This window comes from Sus scrofa, chromosome 8, assembly GCF_000003025.6.
Source record: "Sus scrofa isolate TJ Tabasco breed Duroc chromosome 8, Sscrofa11.1, whole genome shotgun sequence".
In the NCBI taxonomy this organism is placed as follows: Eukaryota; Metazoa; Chordata; class Mammalia; order Artiodactyla; family Suidae; genus Sus; species Sus scrofa.
Window position 1 is genome coordinate 55,189,006 of NC_010450.4, and position 18,877 is coordinate 55,207,882.

The following is an 18,877-nucleotide window of genomic DNA, read 5'->3' on the forward strand; positions in this document are numbered from 1 at the left end:
GAGGCTGTATTTTCTAAAGAAGCCCAGTTGATACCCAAGCAGCTGGTCCACGGACCACGTTTTTAATCAACCGCACCAATTCTGATTTAACTTAAACTCCATGCTACGAATAGCAAGTATCTAGAGTTAACAGAGCTTTACATGTACAAAAACGGACACATTTAATCGGATCTCTTCTTAAATCAAGAGCAGAGCTGAATCAGTAACTGTTCAAGAAAAAGTAACAGGTAGCACCAAGCCCCCAGGTCCTCAGTCAGCTGCCAGGCGATGAGGCTCCGCCCCCGCCGGCCCTGGACGCGCCCCTCCGGCGAGACTGGCCCCACCCCCTCCCCGGGCCCCCGCCGCGTCTCCTTTCTTCTCTTCCTGCCCACTTCCGGCGTGGAGGCGCGTCAGGTGCCCGGAAACGGGAAGTGGGGACAGAAGGCCTCCTTCCGCTGGCCGCTCAGCTGAGGGGCGCGTCCGAGTAGCGGGTCCGCGGGGGCCCCGTCTTGTCGTGGTCTTGGAGGACCTGCCTGGGCATCGCCGGGCTCGTCCGGCCTTGCGGTAAGCCTTCGGCGGCGGAGTCCAGCAGTGCCGGCGGCAGACGGGCGGACCGGAGGACGCCGAGGGGTGCGGCGGGTCCTGGGTCCTGCTGCCGGCCCGGCGCCCCGATTGGGTACCGCTGCCGTCCCTCCCGCCAGACCCTCTTCTCTAACCGGCCTGGGCGAGGCGCAGGGTCCAGCCGCGCACCCTCAACCTCGCTGTCCCTGGGGTTGGGAGGGCAGTGCTCACGGCCCTCTCCGGTCCCGCCCGTGGGCTCCACATTTCAGTGCGAGACAGCGCTGACCGTCCGCTCCCCACTGTGGGTCCGGAGAGGGGGCGCGGCAGTGCCTTTCCCTTTTGGGTTCAAATCCCCGCTTTCTTCTTAGTCTCTTAAGTGCACTTCCCCGTCTCCGTGCCTCGCGTTCTCTTCGGAGGACAGTAATCCACGCGCTAAAATGTCCAGGAGCCTCCAGGGCCCAACCCATACCCGCTGACAAGGCCCTCTTGCTGCCAGGCGTTTATCACACACTAACGATCCAGCCGGATTTAGGGAAGCAGGAGCCAGCACAGAATCTTGTGGCTGACTCCCCAGAACGCTGTCAGAGTGGGTGCTTTCACCTGGAAAAGTTTGGACGGACCTCTAATGATTTATCCACTAACAAAAAAAAAAAACCCTGTAAAGACTGGAGAGTTAATCACTCTACCCTTAGGATGCAGCTGCCATTGGAGGCATGGCTCTCCTGTCTTCGTGGTATGTCTGTCGTATTCGCCGCTGTAAGCTAGCACCGTGCCTGGCACTTAGGAGGCACCAGTATTTGCCGAACGAATGAGGGTCACATAGCGCTTTTCATTATGCTCCTTTAACTCCTTTATGAACCATGCCCAGTCCCTCTTGTTTTACCACTTCCCATGCAGTCAGTCCTTGCTTTGGACCAAAGAGGGTCTGTGTGGTCAATGCTAGCCCCTATGAGTCATCCATGTAATCATGGATTTACTGTCCAGTTCAGGTTACCTGAAGAGGTACTCCTTCAGTTCCTACTAAGAAAGAACATAGAGCTATGCCTGCCCCTAAGCCCTCTCTCTTTCAGGAGGGTTCTTGAGGTCCAGGAGCTTGTGAGTTTATGAACCAGTTAGGTAGCAAGTGCTTGATTGTGTAGGCAATGCAGTAAGAGCTTTAGCAGTTGAGAGATGAATTTGGATTAAGATCCTTATTGAATCAACTTCATAAAAACCATGAAGTATAATTATGGTTATACTCACTCCATGGAAAAGCACCTAAGCAGAGATTTAAAGACCAGAATGAACAGAGGGCTTGGAGTGGAAGGTTTGTATTTGGGAACATTAAGAAAATTTTGAGCAAGACCATATTGTGATGAAAGCTATGTTCTAGTATTATTTGTTGAGAGTTTTGGGAATGTGGAAGCTTGCAAAGAAAAAACCAAATGTTGTAGTGTTAAATAGATATAGTTGAAGTGAATCAGGGTTGGTGTGTTGGCAGTAGGAACAGAAAGGACAAATTATGTGTAGATGAAGTCAGCAGAATGCTTTAGTTGTCATGTTATTTGGTTCTATTATTTTGGTTTATTTATTTATTCTTTTTTGGCCATCCCATGGCCTATGGAGTTCCTGGGCAAGGATCAGATCCCAGCCGAAGTTGCAGCAATGCCTGATCCTTAACCCACGGTGCTGGGCTGGGGATCGAACCTGCATCCCAGCACTCCAGAAACACTGCCAGTCCCACCGCGTCGCAGTGAGAACTCCTTAGTTTATTAAATGCCTGCTATGTCTTTCCCAAGTTCTAGTAGTACCAAGATGAATGAGGCATGATCCTTGCCTCCAAGGAAACACTTTTAATGGGGGAGACAATACAACTGGCTAGACCATATGGTTTTTAAGTTCTGTGTTAGCAGACTGGAGGGGAAGTGTTAGAGAAGTAGAAAAGGATTTATCCTTTTTTTTTTATTTTTTTTTTTTTTTGTCTTTTTGCCATTTCTTGGGCCGCTCCCGCGGCATATGGAGATTCCCAGGCTAGGGGTCTAATCGGAGCTGTAGCCACTGGCCTACGCCAGAGCCACAGCAACAGCAACTCGGGATCCGAGCCGCGTCTGCAACCTACACCACAGCTCACGGCAACGCCGGATCGTTAACCCACTGAGCAAGGGCAGGGACCGAACCCGAAACCTCATGGTTCCTAGTCAGATTCATTAACCACTGCGCCACGACAGGAACTCTAGGATTTATTCTTTTTGAGTGTGTGACTACTTCATGGAAGAGGTGACATTTTAGTGGTATCTTAAGGATGAGTTGGAATTTCCCAGGGGCTAAAAGAATTGCAGGAAGAAGAAATTGCATGAACAAGAGCCTGGAGATAGAAAAGCAAATGAATCTTCAAAGGAAGTGTTAAGGAATTGCTGAACAGCATTGAAAATTTAGCTTTGATTGGATTTCAATATTTGTAACGAACTCAGTGAACGTGAATATGAGGCCTTCTTAAGTGGCAAATGGTAGCCCTAGAGAGTGGAGCCAAAAGACAGTTTTGGGAGATTGATGAACAGAGTAAACTGGTCTGCAAAGGGGATGATGTCGGTGTAGGGAAAGGAACACTACCTCCAAGCCAGGTTGGAAAAAAAAAGTCAAGCTTGGAGAGGCCAGATGGACTAGGAGAACATGTGGGAGGGGAAGGCTGAAAGACTAGAGGCCAGGATGAGGTGAAAGAGGGATGGAAGTGGGAAGATGGGACTTCGGGGAGAAAAGCAATGGTTTGAGGTGAAGCAGAGATAGTTTTACAGATGGAATAAAAAGTAGGAGATATTTAGTTTTCAAAAGTGTTGTTGCATTATAAAAATTTGTTCTAAGTCTATTTAAAACTCATGGAGCTCCCTGATGGCTCCATAGGTTAAGGATCCAACATTGCCATTGCAGCCACTTGGGTCACTGCTGTAGCTTGGGTTTGATCCCTGTCCCAGGAACTTCCACATGCCTTGGGCATGGCCAAAAAATAAAAACCTCATAATTTGATTTGCCCATAGAAACAGTGTTAGAAATAGAAGTTATTAATTTCCTAAGCAAGCTCACATGTATAAAATACTATACATTTGCATTGGAAATAGTAATATATATACAGCATATTCAGAAAATGAAATTGAGGTGTTCCCTTTGTGGCACAATGGAAATGAATCCAACTAGTAGCCATGAGGTTGTGGGATCAGTCCCTGGCCTTGCTCAGAGGGTTAAAGAACTGGTGTTGCCATGAGCTGTGGTGTAGGTCCAAGATGTGGCTCGGATCTGGCATTGCTGTGGCTGTGGTGGAGGGCGGCAGCTGCAGCTCTGATTCAGCCCCTAGCCTGGGAACCTCCATATGCCTCAGGTGCAGACCTAAAAATCAAAAAAATAAAATAAAATAAAATTGAAAAGAGATTTTTTTTAAATACTAAACTTCAGTTGATGTTGTAAAAAAGATGTTGAATTAGATGAGAAAAAGGAAACAAATGGAAACCTATTTTCTAATAATAGCTCTCTTGCTATATAATTAACACGTCATAAAATTCACCCTTGTCAAGTGTATAATTCAGTGGTTTTCAGTATATTCACAGGAATATACAGCAATCACAGCTTCTAATTCAAGGACGTTTTCATGACCACCAAAAGAAACCCCACATTGGTTCGCAGTCCCTCCCAATTTTGCCCCCCCCCCCAACAGCAGATCTATGGATTTGTCTGTTTGGATGTTTCGTATAAATGGAATCATAAAATATGTGGTCCTTGTAACTGGTTGCTTTCACTTAGTATAATGTTTTCAGGATTCATGGATGTTTTGGTGCTTTATTCCTTTTGTATGGCCAAGTGATATTCCACTGGATGGAAACGTTTCATTTTGCTGTTTATCAGGACATTTGTGATGTTTCCACTTGGGGCTATCGTGAATAGCACTGCTGAGAACGTGTATGTACATGTTTTTGTGTGGGGATATGTTTTCAGTTCTCTTGAGTTTATACCTAGGAGTGGAATTGCTGGGTCATATGGTAAATACATAGTTAACCTTTTTTTTTTTTCTTTTTTGGTCTTTTTTGCCTTTTCTAGGGCTGCTCCTGCAGCATATGGAGGTTCCCAGGTAGGGGTCTAATCGGAGCTGTAGCCGCTGGCCTACGCCAGAACCACAGCAACGCCAGATCTGAACCCTATCTGCAATCTACACCACAGCTCACGGCAACACCGGATCCTTAACCCACTGAGCAAGGCCAGGAATCGAACCTGCAACCCCATGGTTCCTAGTCAGATTCGTTAACCACTGAGCCACAATGGGAACTCCCATAGTTAACTTTTTGAGGAACCACCAAAGCTATTTTCAAAAGCGGCTGCACAAATTTACAATCATGGGCACACATGCGTCCCTTTTTCTCCACATCTCCACCAACACTTGTCTTTTCATTTTAACCAACCTAGCTGGGTGGTGGTAGTATCTTCTTGTGGTTTTGATTTGCATTCCCCTAGTGGCTAATGATGTTGAGCATCTTTCCATGTGCTTATTAGCCATTCATTTGTTTGTTTTTGTCTTTTATCTTTTTAGGACCATACCTGCGGCATATGGAGATTCGCAGGCTAGGGATCTAATCAGAGCTAAGCCACTGGCCTATGCCACAGTTAATCCCAGATCTGAGCCATGTCTGCGACCTACACCACAGCTCACAGCAACGCCAGGTCCTTAACCCGCTGAGCGAGGCCAGAGATTGAACCCGCAACCTCATGGTTCCTGGTTGGATTCATTTCTGCTGCGCCATGACCAGAACTCCTTATTGGCCATTTGTATATCATCCTTGGAGAAAGGTCTATGCAAATCCTTTGCTCAGTTTTTAATTGGGTTATTTGTCTTTTTATCTTTGAGTTGTGAGAGTTCTTTTATGTAGGAAAGTTGTATTTAAAGATTGGGCATGGGTTTTAAATTTTTTCTTAAATTTTTAAAAAATATAATATTTGGTGAGCACTTCCAGATTTTAGAGTTTGATAACACTAGTTCTCTACTTTCTTTTCCAATCATACACCTTTTTTTTTTTTTTTTTTTTTTGCTCTTTAGGGCCACACCCATGGCATATGGAAGTCCTAGGCTAGGGGTTGAATTGGAGCTACAGCTGCTGGCTTACCCCACAGCCACAGCAACGGAGGATCTGAGCTGTGTCTGCGACCTACACCACAGCTCACAGCAACATCCAGTCACTGACCCACTGAGCTAGGCCAGGAATCAAACCCGTATCCTCATGGATGCTGGTCAGATTCGTTCCCATTGCTCCACAACAGGAACTCCCCAGCTTTTTATTTTTATGATGCAGCTGTACCCATGTATTCAATCATTTGTCCTATCTTATTAGCCCCAAATAAGGTTATTTTCGATTATGGAATGATTTTGAGAATGAGTTCAATATCTACACTCTGAATTTTTTCAGCTGGGTAAAGATGACGGCAATCAAGCATGCGTTACAGAGAGACATTTTTACACCAAATGATGAACGCCTGCTGAGTATTGTCAATGTCTGCAAGGCAGGAAAAAAGAAAAAAAACTGTTTTTTGTGTGCCACAGGTGGGTATTCAGTAAGGAAAAGTTCTCATTTAGCATTCCTTTATTCTTTATTCCCTAGGGGAGACTTTTTCCTCGTTGTTTAAAATACAATTTACAATTACATTGTCTCTGTAATTGAAAAAACTGTTGGGCCAACAACTTCATTTTTTTCAACTGTCTTTAATTAAATCTTGGGCATTTCTATGACATGTATATAAGGTGTGAACACTTGTGTACCAACCCCCCAGAAGAGGAATATCACGAATACCTTTGAAGTGTCCTGTGTACCCTGCCCTGATCCCCTGCCCCCATTAAGAAGTCAGTAGTATCCAGGTAGTTCCCTGGTGACTCAGTAGTTGAGCATCCAGCATTGTCACTGCAGTGTCTCAGGTTCGATCCCTGGCCCAGGAACCTCTGCATGCTGTGGGCCAAAAAAAAAAAAAAAAAGTAACTGGTATCCTCAATTTTGATTTACTCTTTATCATTTTACCATCTATGTTTGTAATCTTGAATAATATATTATTAGATGTGCATGTCTTTGAACTTTACATAAATTGAATCATAGTGCATGTATCCATGTGTGACATGTTCCACTAAACAGTATGTTCATGTTCCTGAGTTTTGTCTCTATTTTTTTCCCATAGCCATCATTCTTTATTTTCACTGCTGTCTATTGCTCTGCTCTGAGTGTACCACTTTACTCACCCATCCTGCTGGTGATGAACAGATTTCTTTCCAGGTGTTGCTGTTCAGGCAGCACTTCTGTGAACACTGGTCCTTGTCTACCAGCGTACAAGGCAAGAATTTTCTAAGATAGACACCTAAATATGAAATTGCTGGGAGTAGGCGTGTGAGTGTTAAACACTAATACCAAATCATTTTTTAAAGCAGGTGTACTGGTTTTCACTCCCACAGGAGTGTGTGTTTCGGGGTCTCCACATCCTAATCTAAACTTGGTTTTGACACTTGGTTTTGATAGACTGTTCATTGTTTCCAGTCTGGTGGTTGTGAAATAGAATCTTAAGGTTTTAAATTTCATTTCCCTGGATAATAATGAGATTGAGACTTTTTATGAATTTACTAGCCATTTAGTTTTCTTGCCTAAGAAAATTGCCCATTAAGCCTTTTGTTCATTTTTCTATTGTGCTGGTTGTCCTTTTACTCATTTAAGTTCTATGTATAATCTGTATACTAATTTATCTGTTATATGCATCCTAGTTTGTGGCTTGTGTTTTCAGTTTTTATGATGCCTTTATTTTTTTCAATTTTATGGCCACACCCATGGCATATAGAAGTTCCGGGGCCAGGGTTTGAATACAAACCACAGCTACGACCTGTGCAGCAGCCGTAGCAGTGTCGCATCTTTTAACCCACTGCACTGGGCCAGGACCGAACTTGCACCTCCACAGCAACCCAAACCACTGCTGTTGGATTCTTTTTTTGTTCTTGTTTTTGGTTTGTTTGTTTTTTAGTCTATGGAGCTCCCAAACCAGGGATCAGATCAGAGAACTAAACTACAGCCATGGCAACACCAGATCCTGAACCCATTGTGCTGGGCCTGGGATCGAACCAACATCCCAGCATTCCCAAGATGGCACCAATCCCATTGCACCACAGCAGGACCTCCTGCTGTGGGATTCTTAACCCTCTGCATCACGGCAAGCAGAAACTCCTTATGATGCCTTTTAACTAAATTTTTAATTTTAATGAAAGCAAATTAATTAGTCAGATCAATTACAGCTTCCTGTTTTTGTGTCTTACTTAAGATAACTTTCCCTACCCTAGTTTATCTGGTGATAGCTTCTCCAAGTTTTATGACTTTACCTTTCATATTTATAGCCTTTGATATACCTGTGTTTGTGTTTGTACTGATGAGTGTGAATTTGTTTCTGGATCCTTTTTTTTTTTTTTTTTTCCTTCTCTTTTTATGGCTGCACCTGTGGCCTGTGGCCTGTGGCCTATGGAAGTTCCCAGGGTTGGGGTTGAATCAGAGCTGCAGCTGCCGGCCTACACCATAGCCACAGCAACGCCAGATCCGAGCCACATCTACAACCTGCACTGCAGCTCACAGCAATGCCAGATCCTTAACTCAATGAGCAAGGCTCAGGGATCAAACCCTCATCCTCATGGATACTAGTCAGGTTCTTAACCTGCTGAGCCACAGCAGAAACTCCTGGATCCTTTTTTAGATCTGATTTTTATGCTGTCTTGTGGTTATATTGTTCTTTCTCCTACATTTTATTTATTTATTTATTTATTTATTTTGTCTTTTTGCTATTTCTTTGGGCTGCTCCCGTGGCATATGGAGATTCCCAGGCTAGGGGTCAAATCGGAGCTGTAGCCACCGGCCTATGCCAGAGCCACAGCAACGTGGGATCCGAGCTGCGTCTGCAACCTACACCACAGCTTACGGCAACGCCGGATCGTTAACCCACTGAGCAAGGGCAGGGACCGAACCCGCAACCTCATGGTTCCTAGTCGGATTCGTTAACCACTGCGCCAGGACGGGAACTCCTCTCCTAAATTTTAGAATCAACTTGTCAAGTTCCAAATTTTGTTGGGATTTTGATTCAGATTTTTTTGAATCTGTAGTTTACTTTGGAGAGAACTTGCATTTTTAGGATATTAAGTCTTCCTGTTTGTGTATATGATACGGTTTTTCATTTATCTTGGTCTTCTTTAATGCCTTTCTGTAAGGTTAATAGTTTTAAATATTTTCAATAAGTTTTTTAATTTTATTTATTTATTTTAAAAAAATTTTTTTATGGCCACACCTGTGGCATATGGAAGTTCCCAGGCCAGGGGTAGGATCAGAGTTGCAGCTGAGGCCTGTGCCATAGCAACACCAGATCTGAGCCGCATATGCAAGCTTTGCCGTAGCTTGTGGCAATGCCATATCCTTAACCCAACGAGCAAGGCCAAGGATTGAACCCACATCCTCATGAATACTAGTCGGATTCTTAACCCACTGAGTGAGGCCAGGGATCAAACCCACATCCTCATCAGTACTAGTCAGGTTCTTAACCCACTGAGCCACAATGTGAACTCCAGGTTTTATGATTTTAAAGTCTTTGCACACATGTTGTATTTACTCCTAGGTATTTATTTATTCCTAGATTTTTGATACTTTCATGAATAACAACTCCTATTAGCATTAATGCATTTTTAAGACTTTTTATTTTTCAGAGCAGTGTTAGGTTTTCAAGAAAATTGAGAGAGAGGCACAGAGATTTCCCACATGCCCTTTTCCCACATGTGCCTGGCCCCCCTCTTTGATACCACTTAGCACAGTGGTGCATTTGTTACCAAGAATGAACCTGCATTAACCAGCCATAATCATCCCAAGTCCGTAGTTTCCCTCAGGGTTCCCTCCTGATGCTGTACATTTCATGGGCTTGGACAAATGGCTGATGACATATCCTTATAATGTCACACTGCCCTAAGCATCCTCTGTGCTCTGCCTCGTCATCTCTCCCCCAACCCCTGGCTGACCTCTGATCTTGTTATTGTGTCCATAGTTTTGCCTTTTCCAGGAGGTTATGTAGTAGTTAGAATCGAATAGCACGTAGCCCCCTCAAATTGGTTCCTTTCACTTAGTACTCTGCATTTAACTTTGCTCTGTGCGTTTTCATGGAGATATCTCATCTTGAGCTCTGACTGACATTCCATTGTCTGGACATCCCACAGTATATTGGCCACTTCGCCACTAAAGGACATCTTGGTTGCTTCCAGGTTTTGGTGATTATGCATAGAGCAGCTGTAAACATCCGTGTGCAGGTTTTTGTGTGGATGTACATTTTTTGACTCCTTTGGGTAAATATCAGGGAATGCAATTGCTAGATTGTGTGATCAGAATATGTTTGGTATTATTAGGAAACTGCCCTCTTCAGGGGTTGGACCCTTCTCACTCCCACCTTCAGTGAATGACAGCTCCTCTTGCTCCACAACCACAGCATGAGGGCTTGTCATTGCCCTGCATCTGGCCCTTCTCATAGGTGTGCAGTGGTATCTCCTTTGCATTTCTGATGACATATGATGTGGAACATCTTTTCATATGCTTATTTGTGGTCTGTACATCTTTGGTTGGGTGTCCATCATGGTCTTTGGCCCCTTTTTTAATCAGAATTTTTTTTCTTATTGTTTGAGTTTTAATTCTTCAGGAATCTGCCTCTGATCCTCTGGTCTGATATAGATTCTTCCGTTAGTATTCTGTGTATGCGCCAGTCATAGCATTTATTCTGAAATCTGGTTCTTGCTTTATATCATGTATAGGCAGCTGACAGCTAATATCTGCAATGAATGAATGAAAGATGAGTAGATGCATAATGTTTCTAATGAAAGTGTGTGCTTCATTCGACAGTGACAACTGAGCGCCCCGTGCAGGTGAAGGTGGTCAAAGTCAAGAAGTCTGATAAAGGAGATTTCTACAAAAGGCAGGCTGCGTGGGCCCTCCGCGACCTGGCTGTGGTGGATGCCAAGGATGCTGCCAAAGTATGTTTTCCTTAGTTCCTGACCTGCATTCCAAAAGGGTCTTTCATTTTATAGCCCGTCTTCTAAAATAATCTAGACTTGTTTTGTGACCCAGTGGCCCCACCTACCCAAGAATTTAGATTAATTCTAAATTAATTAGAATTAATCGTCTAACCTTCTGTTCTCCCACTTCTCACTCTCAGGCTACTAAAAATAAGTACATATGTAAACTTGTTTTCATTGTTAGTGCTTTTTTTTTAAGCTTCGGTTATGTTTTTTCACAAGCTGCATAAACTAGAGCAAAATAACCTCAACTCTGTACATTTCTGTGTTTAGATTAGATATACTTAGTATAAAATCCATGTTAGTGGCGTGTTGTGTGAGTAGCTTTTAAAGACCACTGCTGTGGTAAAACCTGGTCAGAATCACACGAAACACAACCAACATGAATCCTCCTATGAAGCCTCACAGGTTAATGTAGAACTACCAGCGGAGGCGGCCAGGCCGCCCTCTGATATTGTGGCTTGAGTGATGAGCCGCAATATCAGGTAGTGAGTTCCACACCTTATTTTAGGAATTTAAACAATAAGGTATAAGAATGTCCTCTTGGGAGTTCCCTGCTGGCCTAGTGGTTAAGGACTCAGCCTTGTCACTCTTGTGGCTCAGGTTCGATCCCTGGCCCGAGAACTTCTACATCCCACAGGTGCCCTTGGATTTAACTCTGCAAGTCTCATACATTTACTTAAAAGGCACAAAGAAGTGAAAACTACCTTTGTAGAGCAGTCTGATTAAAGTAAAAGTATGATTTTTCCCTTACCCTAGTACAAACCTCTGGGGACCTAAAATCTGGACAAAATGACAGGCAGTTGAGTCAGGTATGAAATTTATTTTTCTTTTCTTTTTTGGCCACCCTGTGGCATATGGAGTTCCTGAGTCAAGGATCGCATCTGAGCCACAGTTGCAACCTCTCCTGCAGGTCTGGCAATTCTGGGTCTTTTAACCCACTGTTTCAGGACAGGGATCCAACCTGCATCCTGGCACTGCGGAGGTGCTACCAATCCCATTGCCCCACAGTGAGAACTCCACAAAAATTTTTTTTTTCTTTTTAGGGCTGAACCTGCAGTATATGGAAGCTCCCAAGCGAGGGGTTTAATCGGGAGCTACAGCTGCTGGCCTGCATCACATCCACAGCAACACAGGGTCTGAGCCGTATCTGTGACCTACACCACAGCTCACAGCAATGCCAGATCCTTAACCCACTGAGCAAGGCCAGGGCTCAATTGCACCTCCTCCGGGATACTGTCAGGTTCTTAACCTGCTGTGCCACAATAGGAACTCCTAAAAAAATTTCTTTTAAATGGAGCAAAGACAACTTTGGGAGAGGCTTGCTTATCTATGTAGTTTGGGTCTCTTCCCAACACAGAGAATGGAGTATTTTAAGCACATTGGGCTTTTGCTTTCAACCCTAAAGAGCACCCAGGTTTTAGAAAAATAAGGATGTGAGAAACAGGGTCTGACAGGTGCTTTTGAGTGTGGGTACGTGTGTGTGTTTGGAAAGAACATTAAAATGAGATTTTTTATAAAACATGTTGAGTTATTTAATAAATAATGTCTATTATCATGGGGAGGATCAAGAGTAGAAATTTTCTGTTTAAGAGAAAATCCTTTAAGGGCTTTTTAGAAATGCACCTTTATTAAAAAGCCTTTTTCTCTTCAGTAGTCTCACACTTCATAACCCCATTGATTTATGTAATTCACTACCATTGCTGAATGCTTATTTGAATGCTTTTCTCAGCTGACACCTCATTGCTGACTTGCTTAATGGATTTCTTTTTTCATTTTATGCAGGCACCTTGGTGTGTGTACACTATATATGGATATAAAACATGAAATTTTTATACGTAGCCTAACATTAGCCATTTGGCATCACACGTTGATTTGTGTGTGCTTTGCCGCTGGAATGCTCAGCCTCTTTTAGAGCCTTATGGGAGGTGTTCCCAGGGAGCAGAGCATTTCCCATCAAGCTTCCTATCAGTTGCCAAGACTCTTAGATTTCTTTATAAGTACTAATGCAGGTACCTTTTCACTGAAACTGAAGGTTTGTAATCTTTTGACACTTCACTTCTGCTTGTTGAACTATAAACTAGTTCTTCCCTGCTGCTGTAATACGAGCAAGCCATAGGTCAAGTCCAGGTCCCTAAATTACCCCAGATCTTCACACCGAAAGTATGATGTAACCTCCCTTGCCTGTATGGTCTTTATCCCCCTAAGTAACACTTTAAAGTAATTGAATATAGGATTAGCCTTCTGTAGAACTTTAGGATTGTTTGAGCCTATTTTTTAATTCCTCAGATGTGAAGAAAAGTATACATCCATGTATTTTCATTTTTTATGTATTTGTCAGGTCGTCCTACGTTCCAGAGAGAATATCAAGGCATGAAATTATTTCTGTAATGTGATTTAAGAGACACGTAGAGAGAGCATAGTGCAGTTCCCGAATGTCAGTTGAACCTTTTTCATTAGAAAGGACCTTAAGGCCCCCAGTAATTTTTTTTTTTCAAGACACCTCTAATCATCCCGTCTTTTCAGAACCAAAGTAGTTGGAACCATCCCTGCTTTTCATCTCATTTGTCCTTGGAAACCACATCAGGATACAGGTTGTATTTTTTCTCATATGTTATAATGAGAAGATATATATTTTAATCAAAGAATTAGTGTCAAGTTATGAATACTAGCACATTGAGGGAGAGCATAACTCTGAAACCCCATAGGCAGTTTAAAAGAAATATTAGATCCACATCAAAACTAGAGACCATTGTCATCTTAGAAGCTAGGGAGCTGTGACACAGTCATTAAATAGATATCCTGTACTTCCACTTGCAGACCAGAGCTCCATAGGAAGGAAGTTACCAAGACGCGCCGTTGCTTTTTATCCAGCTTCTTGTGGAGGCAAAGTTGTTGCTATAAAATGGATACACCATTCTCTGCAAGTCACTTAGCCGATTTTTATGGTGATTTTTTTTTTCCAAGAATAGCTTCAACTTATATTCATTTTATTGAATTACAGATTTTACAATAATGAAAAGGAGATCTGATCAAAAATAATATCTTTTGTATATTTTTATTTCAGGAAAATCCTGAGTTTGATTTACATTTTGAAAAAATATATAAATGGGTTGCTAGCAGCACTGCTGAGAAGAATGCATTTATTTCATGCATTTGGAAATTGAATCAGCGCTATCTCCGGAAGAAAATTGATTTTGTCAATGTTAGCTCACAGCTTTTGGAAGGTAAAGTTAAATTAAAATGTATATGTAAAATCAAGTGTATCTATAAGTGAATATATAACTTGGCATTATTCAAAGTAATTAAAACTCTGAATTATCTTTTTTGTAAAGGTATCTTAAAATGATTTTTCTGGCCACAGAAGCAATGCTTGTTCATTATAGAAAATTGATCAATGAAAATCACTCAAAAGCTTAATCCTCAGATATAACTACTGTTAACATTTTATTAGATATTCTTCTGGTCTTTTTTCTATGCTTATTGGAATACTTTTTTTTAATAAAGAAATTTACATTGTTTCCTAACATGCTTTTTCATATAATGTATCATGAACGTTTTCCATGTTATTAAATACATACCCCAACTTTTTTTTTTTTTTTTTTGCCATTTCTAGGGCTGCTCCCGAGGCATATGGAGGGTCCCAGGCTAGGGGTCTAATCGGAGCTGTAGCTGCCAGCCTACACCACAGCCACAGCAACACGGGATCCGAGCCGCATCTGCAGCCTACACCACAGCTCATGGCAACACTGGATCCTTAACCCACTGAGCAAGGCCAGGAATCAAACCTGCAACCTCATGGTTCCTAGTCGGATTCGTTAATCACTGAGCCACAACGGGAACTCCGCCCCAACATTATTTTTAATGGTACCATAGTCTTTCATATTATTGGATATACTATAATTTATTTAATCATTTATTTTTATTTTACAATCTTTGCTTATTTTAAATGGCTCTGAGATGAACACCCTTGTAGCTGTATTCTTGGGTAGAGCATAGGTGTGGTGGATAGACTTCCTGGGTTCAGATCCTGGCCTTGTCACTTACTGTAGCTACATGACCTTGGGTTACTCTGTTTCAGTTTCTCTTATCTCAAAAACAGGGATAATAAAATAGTATCACCTCCAGAGGATTGTTATAAGGACTAACTTAACAAATGAACATGATGAGAACAATGCCAGATATGTATTAAGTACTCAACTGAATATTAGCTATTATTATTCTGTCATCAGGATAAAGTCCTCAGACATGAAGTTAATTAGGATATTTTTGATTAGTGTATCTTCAGGACTGTTACTAGGGATTATTTTGTGTCATAAGGCAAAAACTCTAGTGTTAGTTATTGGAAATTTGCAGTGAGTTTTTCTTTTAAAATTTATAAAGACACATTGGGAGTTCCCATTTTGGTGCAGTGGAAACAAATCCGACTAGGAACCATGAGGTTTCGGGTTCGATCCCAGGCCTCTCAGTGGGTTAAGGATCCGGTGTTGCTGTGAGCTGTGGTGTAGGCCAGCAGCAACAGCTCCGATTAGACCCCTAACCTGGGAACCTCCATGTGCAGACGGTGTGGCCCTAAAAAGACAAAAGACAAAAAAAAAAAGACCCACGCATTGTAATAAGGTGGTGCTATATGCTTTGTGCATACAGGGTATGTTGTATTATCTCATAGAAAGCAGCTACGGGAACAGCAAGTGGAAAGAGCTGTTGCTCCTCTTTATTGAGGAAAAAAAAAAATAGGTTTGTTCTAATTAGAAAGAAAAGTTAGATTTGTTCTAAGTTTATATTAGCACTTAAAAATAGAAGCCTCTGTTCGGCCAGGTTGAAATATCTGAAATTGCCAGTAGGCAACAATTTTGACCTATAAAAATGGCAATCTCAGACACTTTACACTATTCATTGACTTAGTCACTTTCTCCGTTCTGTCTTATTCCTTTGCTCTTTGGCCATGCACCTTTCTCTCCTTAAACATAGCATTCTTGTCCACCTCTTTTTAATTCATGAGCCTGGTTCTGGTTTCAGGCTGACGCTTGGAGCTGGCAGAGCCAGGTTTCACCTGTCAGGCCCTGTGCTCCTCCTGCACTGGGCTGGCCTGACCTCAGAGCCCGCAGGGCCGCACCTCACCACCAGTGGACTCCAGTGTCTTGATGATTGAATACGTTGAGGGAATGACCTTTAAGAAATGTGTAGTAGTTTTCCATGCCTTAATAATAATCATTAATAGTGGCTTAGTTTGTTCTGAGTAGCTTTTATTTTATTTTTTTTACCATTTCAGGATTGAACATTCTGATCAGTGAGTGATTCATAAGCTTTCTGTTCTGTTTTCAAATATTACATATTTCCAGATGTTACTTGTTGCCTAACATAGATTTTAAACCAATATATTTCGTTCAATCAACAATATGGGAAAATAAATACCCTACTTGTGTTTACCTCATTAAGCATTATTAACAAATCAATGAGAAAAGGGTTGCTGTTTTTTGAGAATGAAGTGGCTAGCTTAAAAAAAAAAAGACATGTAATTTTTCAAGGCCTAAAACAAAGGAGTAGCCTTTTTTTTAATTTAATGAACATTAGCTTAATTGAGCTCAAGGATCTCATTTTGAAAATCACTTTCTATAGATCAGTAACTGTTGCTTCGGTTTAATGGATTCAGAGAGTAGCTTTATTAATGTCTATGGATTTGTTTAATGTTTTACAGGACTTTAAAATCATAGCCACTTTTTCCCATCTTTTTTAAAAAGTCTCTAAGCTTTAGGTTATGTTTGAAAACAAATGAGGAGTTCCCGTCGTGGTGCAGTGGTTAACGAATCCGACTAGGAACCATGAGGTTGCGGGTTCGGTCCCTGCCCTTGCTCAGTGGGTTAACGATCCGGTGTCACCATGAGCTGTGGTGTAGGTTGCAGACGCAGCTCGGATCTCGTGTTGCTGTGGCTCTGGTGTAGGCCGGTGGCTACAGCTCCGATTCGACCCCTAGCCTGGGAACGTCCATATGTCGCGGGAGCGGCCCAAAGAAATAGCAAAAAGACAAAAAAAAAGAAAAAAGAAATGAGAAATTTTCACCATCTTTAAGTAGCTAGATAATCATTTAAGTAAATAATACTGTTCAGTGAGAATGTTAGCAGCAGCAGCTTTAGTAGTTTTTACTGGTGACAGTTGAATGTTCATGCTAATAAATGGGGCTTTTTGGCAGAATAAAGTTTTAAAAATAGGGCTTTGTTAGCATTTGAAGTAGAATGAAGTTTTTGTTTGGCCTTTTTAATCTTGCCGCCAGATTTTTTTAAAATCTTGACTTGAATCCTTAAAAGCCAACTTGAACTAATATGGTGTGTGTTTTTTGTTAATTGCTTCAATGTTTTATGACTAAACCATTGTGAGGGAGTGTGTCCAGGTAAAGGGTTTGGGCCTTGAGTGAAAATAACTAGACTGAATGCATGCCTCACAACTGACCTGAAAATAATTCCCCGGAAGTGGTCTATTTCCCAGTTTCCTTCTCCAAGGACTAGTCAGCACTGTTTCCTAAAAAACTACGAGAAAATAGAAGATAAATATATTTTTAGTCACTGTTAGAAAATGAATAAGAAAAATGAACTCTGGAAATTTAGCTTCTTATGGATATTTCCAGTTTGTAGTTGTTTTTGACATTGTCTTTTTAAACTTTAATTTAGCATGAAGTTCAAATGAAATACGGGTAGTATTTTTTAAATTTAAACCTGTATACATTTCTACCCAGCTAATATTTTCTGCTTGCTTTCCTCTGCTTTTTCATACCTTTTCACTCTCCAGAACTGCCTAAAGTTACGGAAGGTGCGTAACACCTCTTCATTTTATTCTATTCCGTGTATTTTTATTACTTGCCATTATTATATACTGTTGGTTGCATATTTTATGAAGTTGTGTGCAGGGAAAATTTTATTACTTCACAATCCATAAGGTAATAAAAAATAATGATAGTATTCATGACTCACTTCCAAAGGACTGTTTTATGGAGGTGAAAATACTTGTGAGGCAGTTATGATCATTTAAAATATTTGTTTAACTACTTACTTGGGTAAGGAGCTGAACAGAACGACCTGGGCTTTCCCTGCCCCAGCGGCTCAGAGGCTGTCCAGTTCCACACTGCCTCAGAGGATGCTAAGCTTGGTTCTGCTCCCTGAAAAACTTTGATGTGTATGCTGTAATCTGCCTGTGCCACAAGTTTTAGCCCCTTCCTTTTTTTTTTCCTGGGACATTATGTAAATCTGCTGAATTACCATTCTTAAGAGTAAATCATTCTTTACTTTGAATTAAGTGGTTTTTGTACTAGGACAAATTAATGTATGGCAAGTCATGCTGATTGTAAATATTCATTTTCATGTGAAGTCATGAATATTTAAAACATCCAGAGTTTGTGATTTAAATCGTGGCCCATGAGTTAATGAAAATCAGTAACTTTATGTCAAGGTTTATTTAGGTATAGAATTAGTTTTTTCACTTTACCTCTCTTCACCTCAAAATTTATATAAAATCTCACATGCTGTTTGTATTTTCTCAAAAAGTTGAACTGAAGCATTAATGATTCAGAAAGCATCTCCAGATTTGACCTCTTGGTCTTTTGTTGTGAAGCAGGAAGACCATTTATATTTTTGCAATTTCACACAGCCACTTTGTTGTTGCGCTTCTTACAGTACAGCTATGGAAAGTTTCTACTAGCTTATCTTGAGAAATTTTATTAATGCTTGCAAAATATTTTTAAACAAAGAAAAGGAAAATTCCATTAGTATTTTCAGTGCTCAAAATGTGAATCATAGATGCATTTTTAATTTCAATTGAAAATTATTGGGGAAAAAAACCAAAACATAGCAAAAGACAAAAAGAATAAAAAGAACAGAAGAAAATTTTACCTGGGAAAAAAGAAAAGCAAATTGTTTTTCCTGTGTCCTGACTTCATAATCATTTTGTTAGAGCGACGGCCACCTCAGGTAGGAAAAGGGGGGTTAGGATCGCTTCCCCATGTTTTCTTCTTTCTGGTTCTATATTTGTTTGGCAGTTTAATTATGTTTTTGGAAATTGTGACTAAGGCCTATTTTAACCCATCTGTAAACTAGACTGCATGCTTTTTATTTGTTATAATAAACATTAACATATGGGTTCTTCCTAAAAAATTTTTTTCATATGTTTTGAATCATTCGTTCCTATTTTTCAGCCACTAAATGTGACCTGTGCTTATAACTGACCTTTCCTACAAGAACTATTCTGTCATCCTTCCTACTTTTTTACTACTGCATTTTTAAT

At 41.2% G+C, this 18,877-nt stretch overlaps 1 protein-coding gene across 17 annotated transcripts in view; it reads left to right on the plus strand.

The window, feature by feature from the left end:
• The window catches only part of EXOC1 (exocyst complex component 1), a 56,891-nt gene continuing 38,374 nt past the window's right edge, over positions 361–18,877 (plus strand). For 6 of the 17 annotated variants that reach the window (XM_005666702.3, XM_021101339.1, XM_005666704.3 and 3 more), the window contains exons 1-5: positions 386–543; positions 5,961–6,094; positions 10,434–10,564; positions 13,674–13,833; positions 17,390–17,410. In XM_005666702.3, the coding sequence (XP_005666759.1) occupies positions 5,971–6,094; positions 10,434–10,564; positions 13,674–13,833; positions 17,390–17,410 (436 nt within the window). In that variant the 5' untranslated portion in view covers positions 386–543; positions 5,961–5,970. Of the gene's footprint in view, positions 544–5,960; positions 6,095–10,433; positions 10,565–13,673; positions 13,834–17,389; positions 17,411–18,877 lie in introns of all 17 variants that reach the window. The other 11 variants (XM_013978732.2, XM_021101342.1, XM_021101344.1 and 8 more) reach the window with 7 other exon arrangements.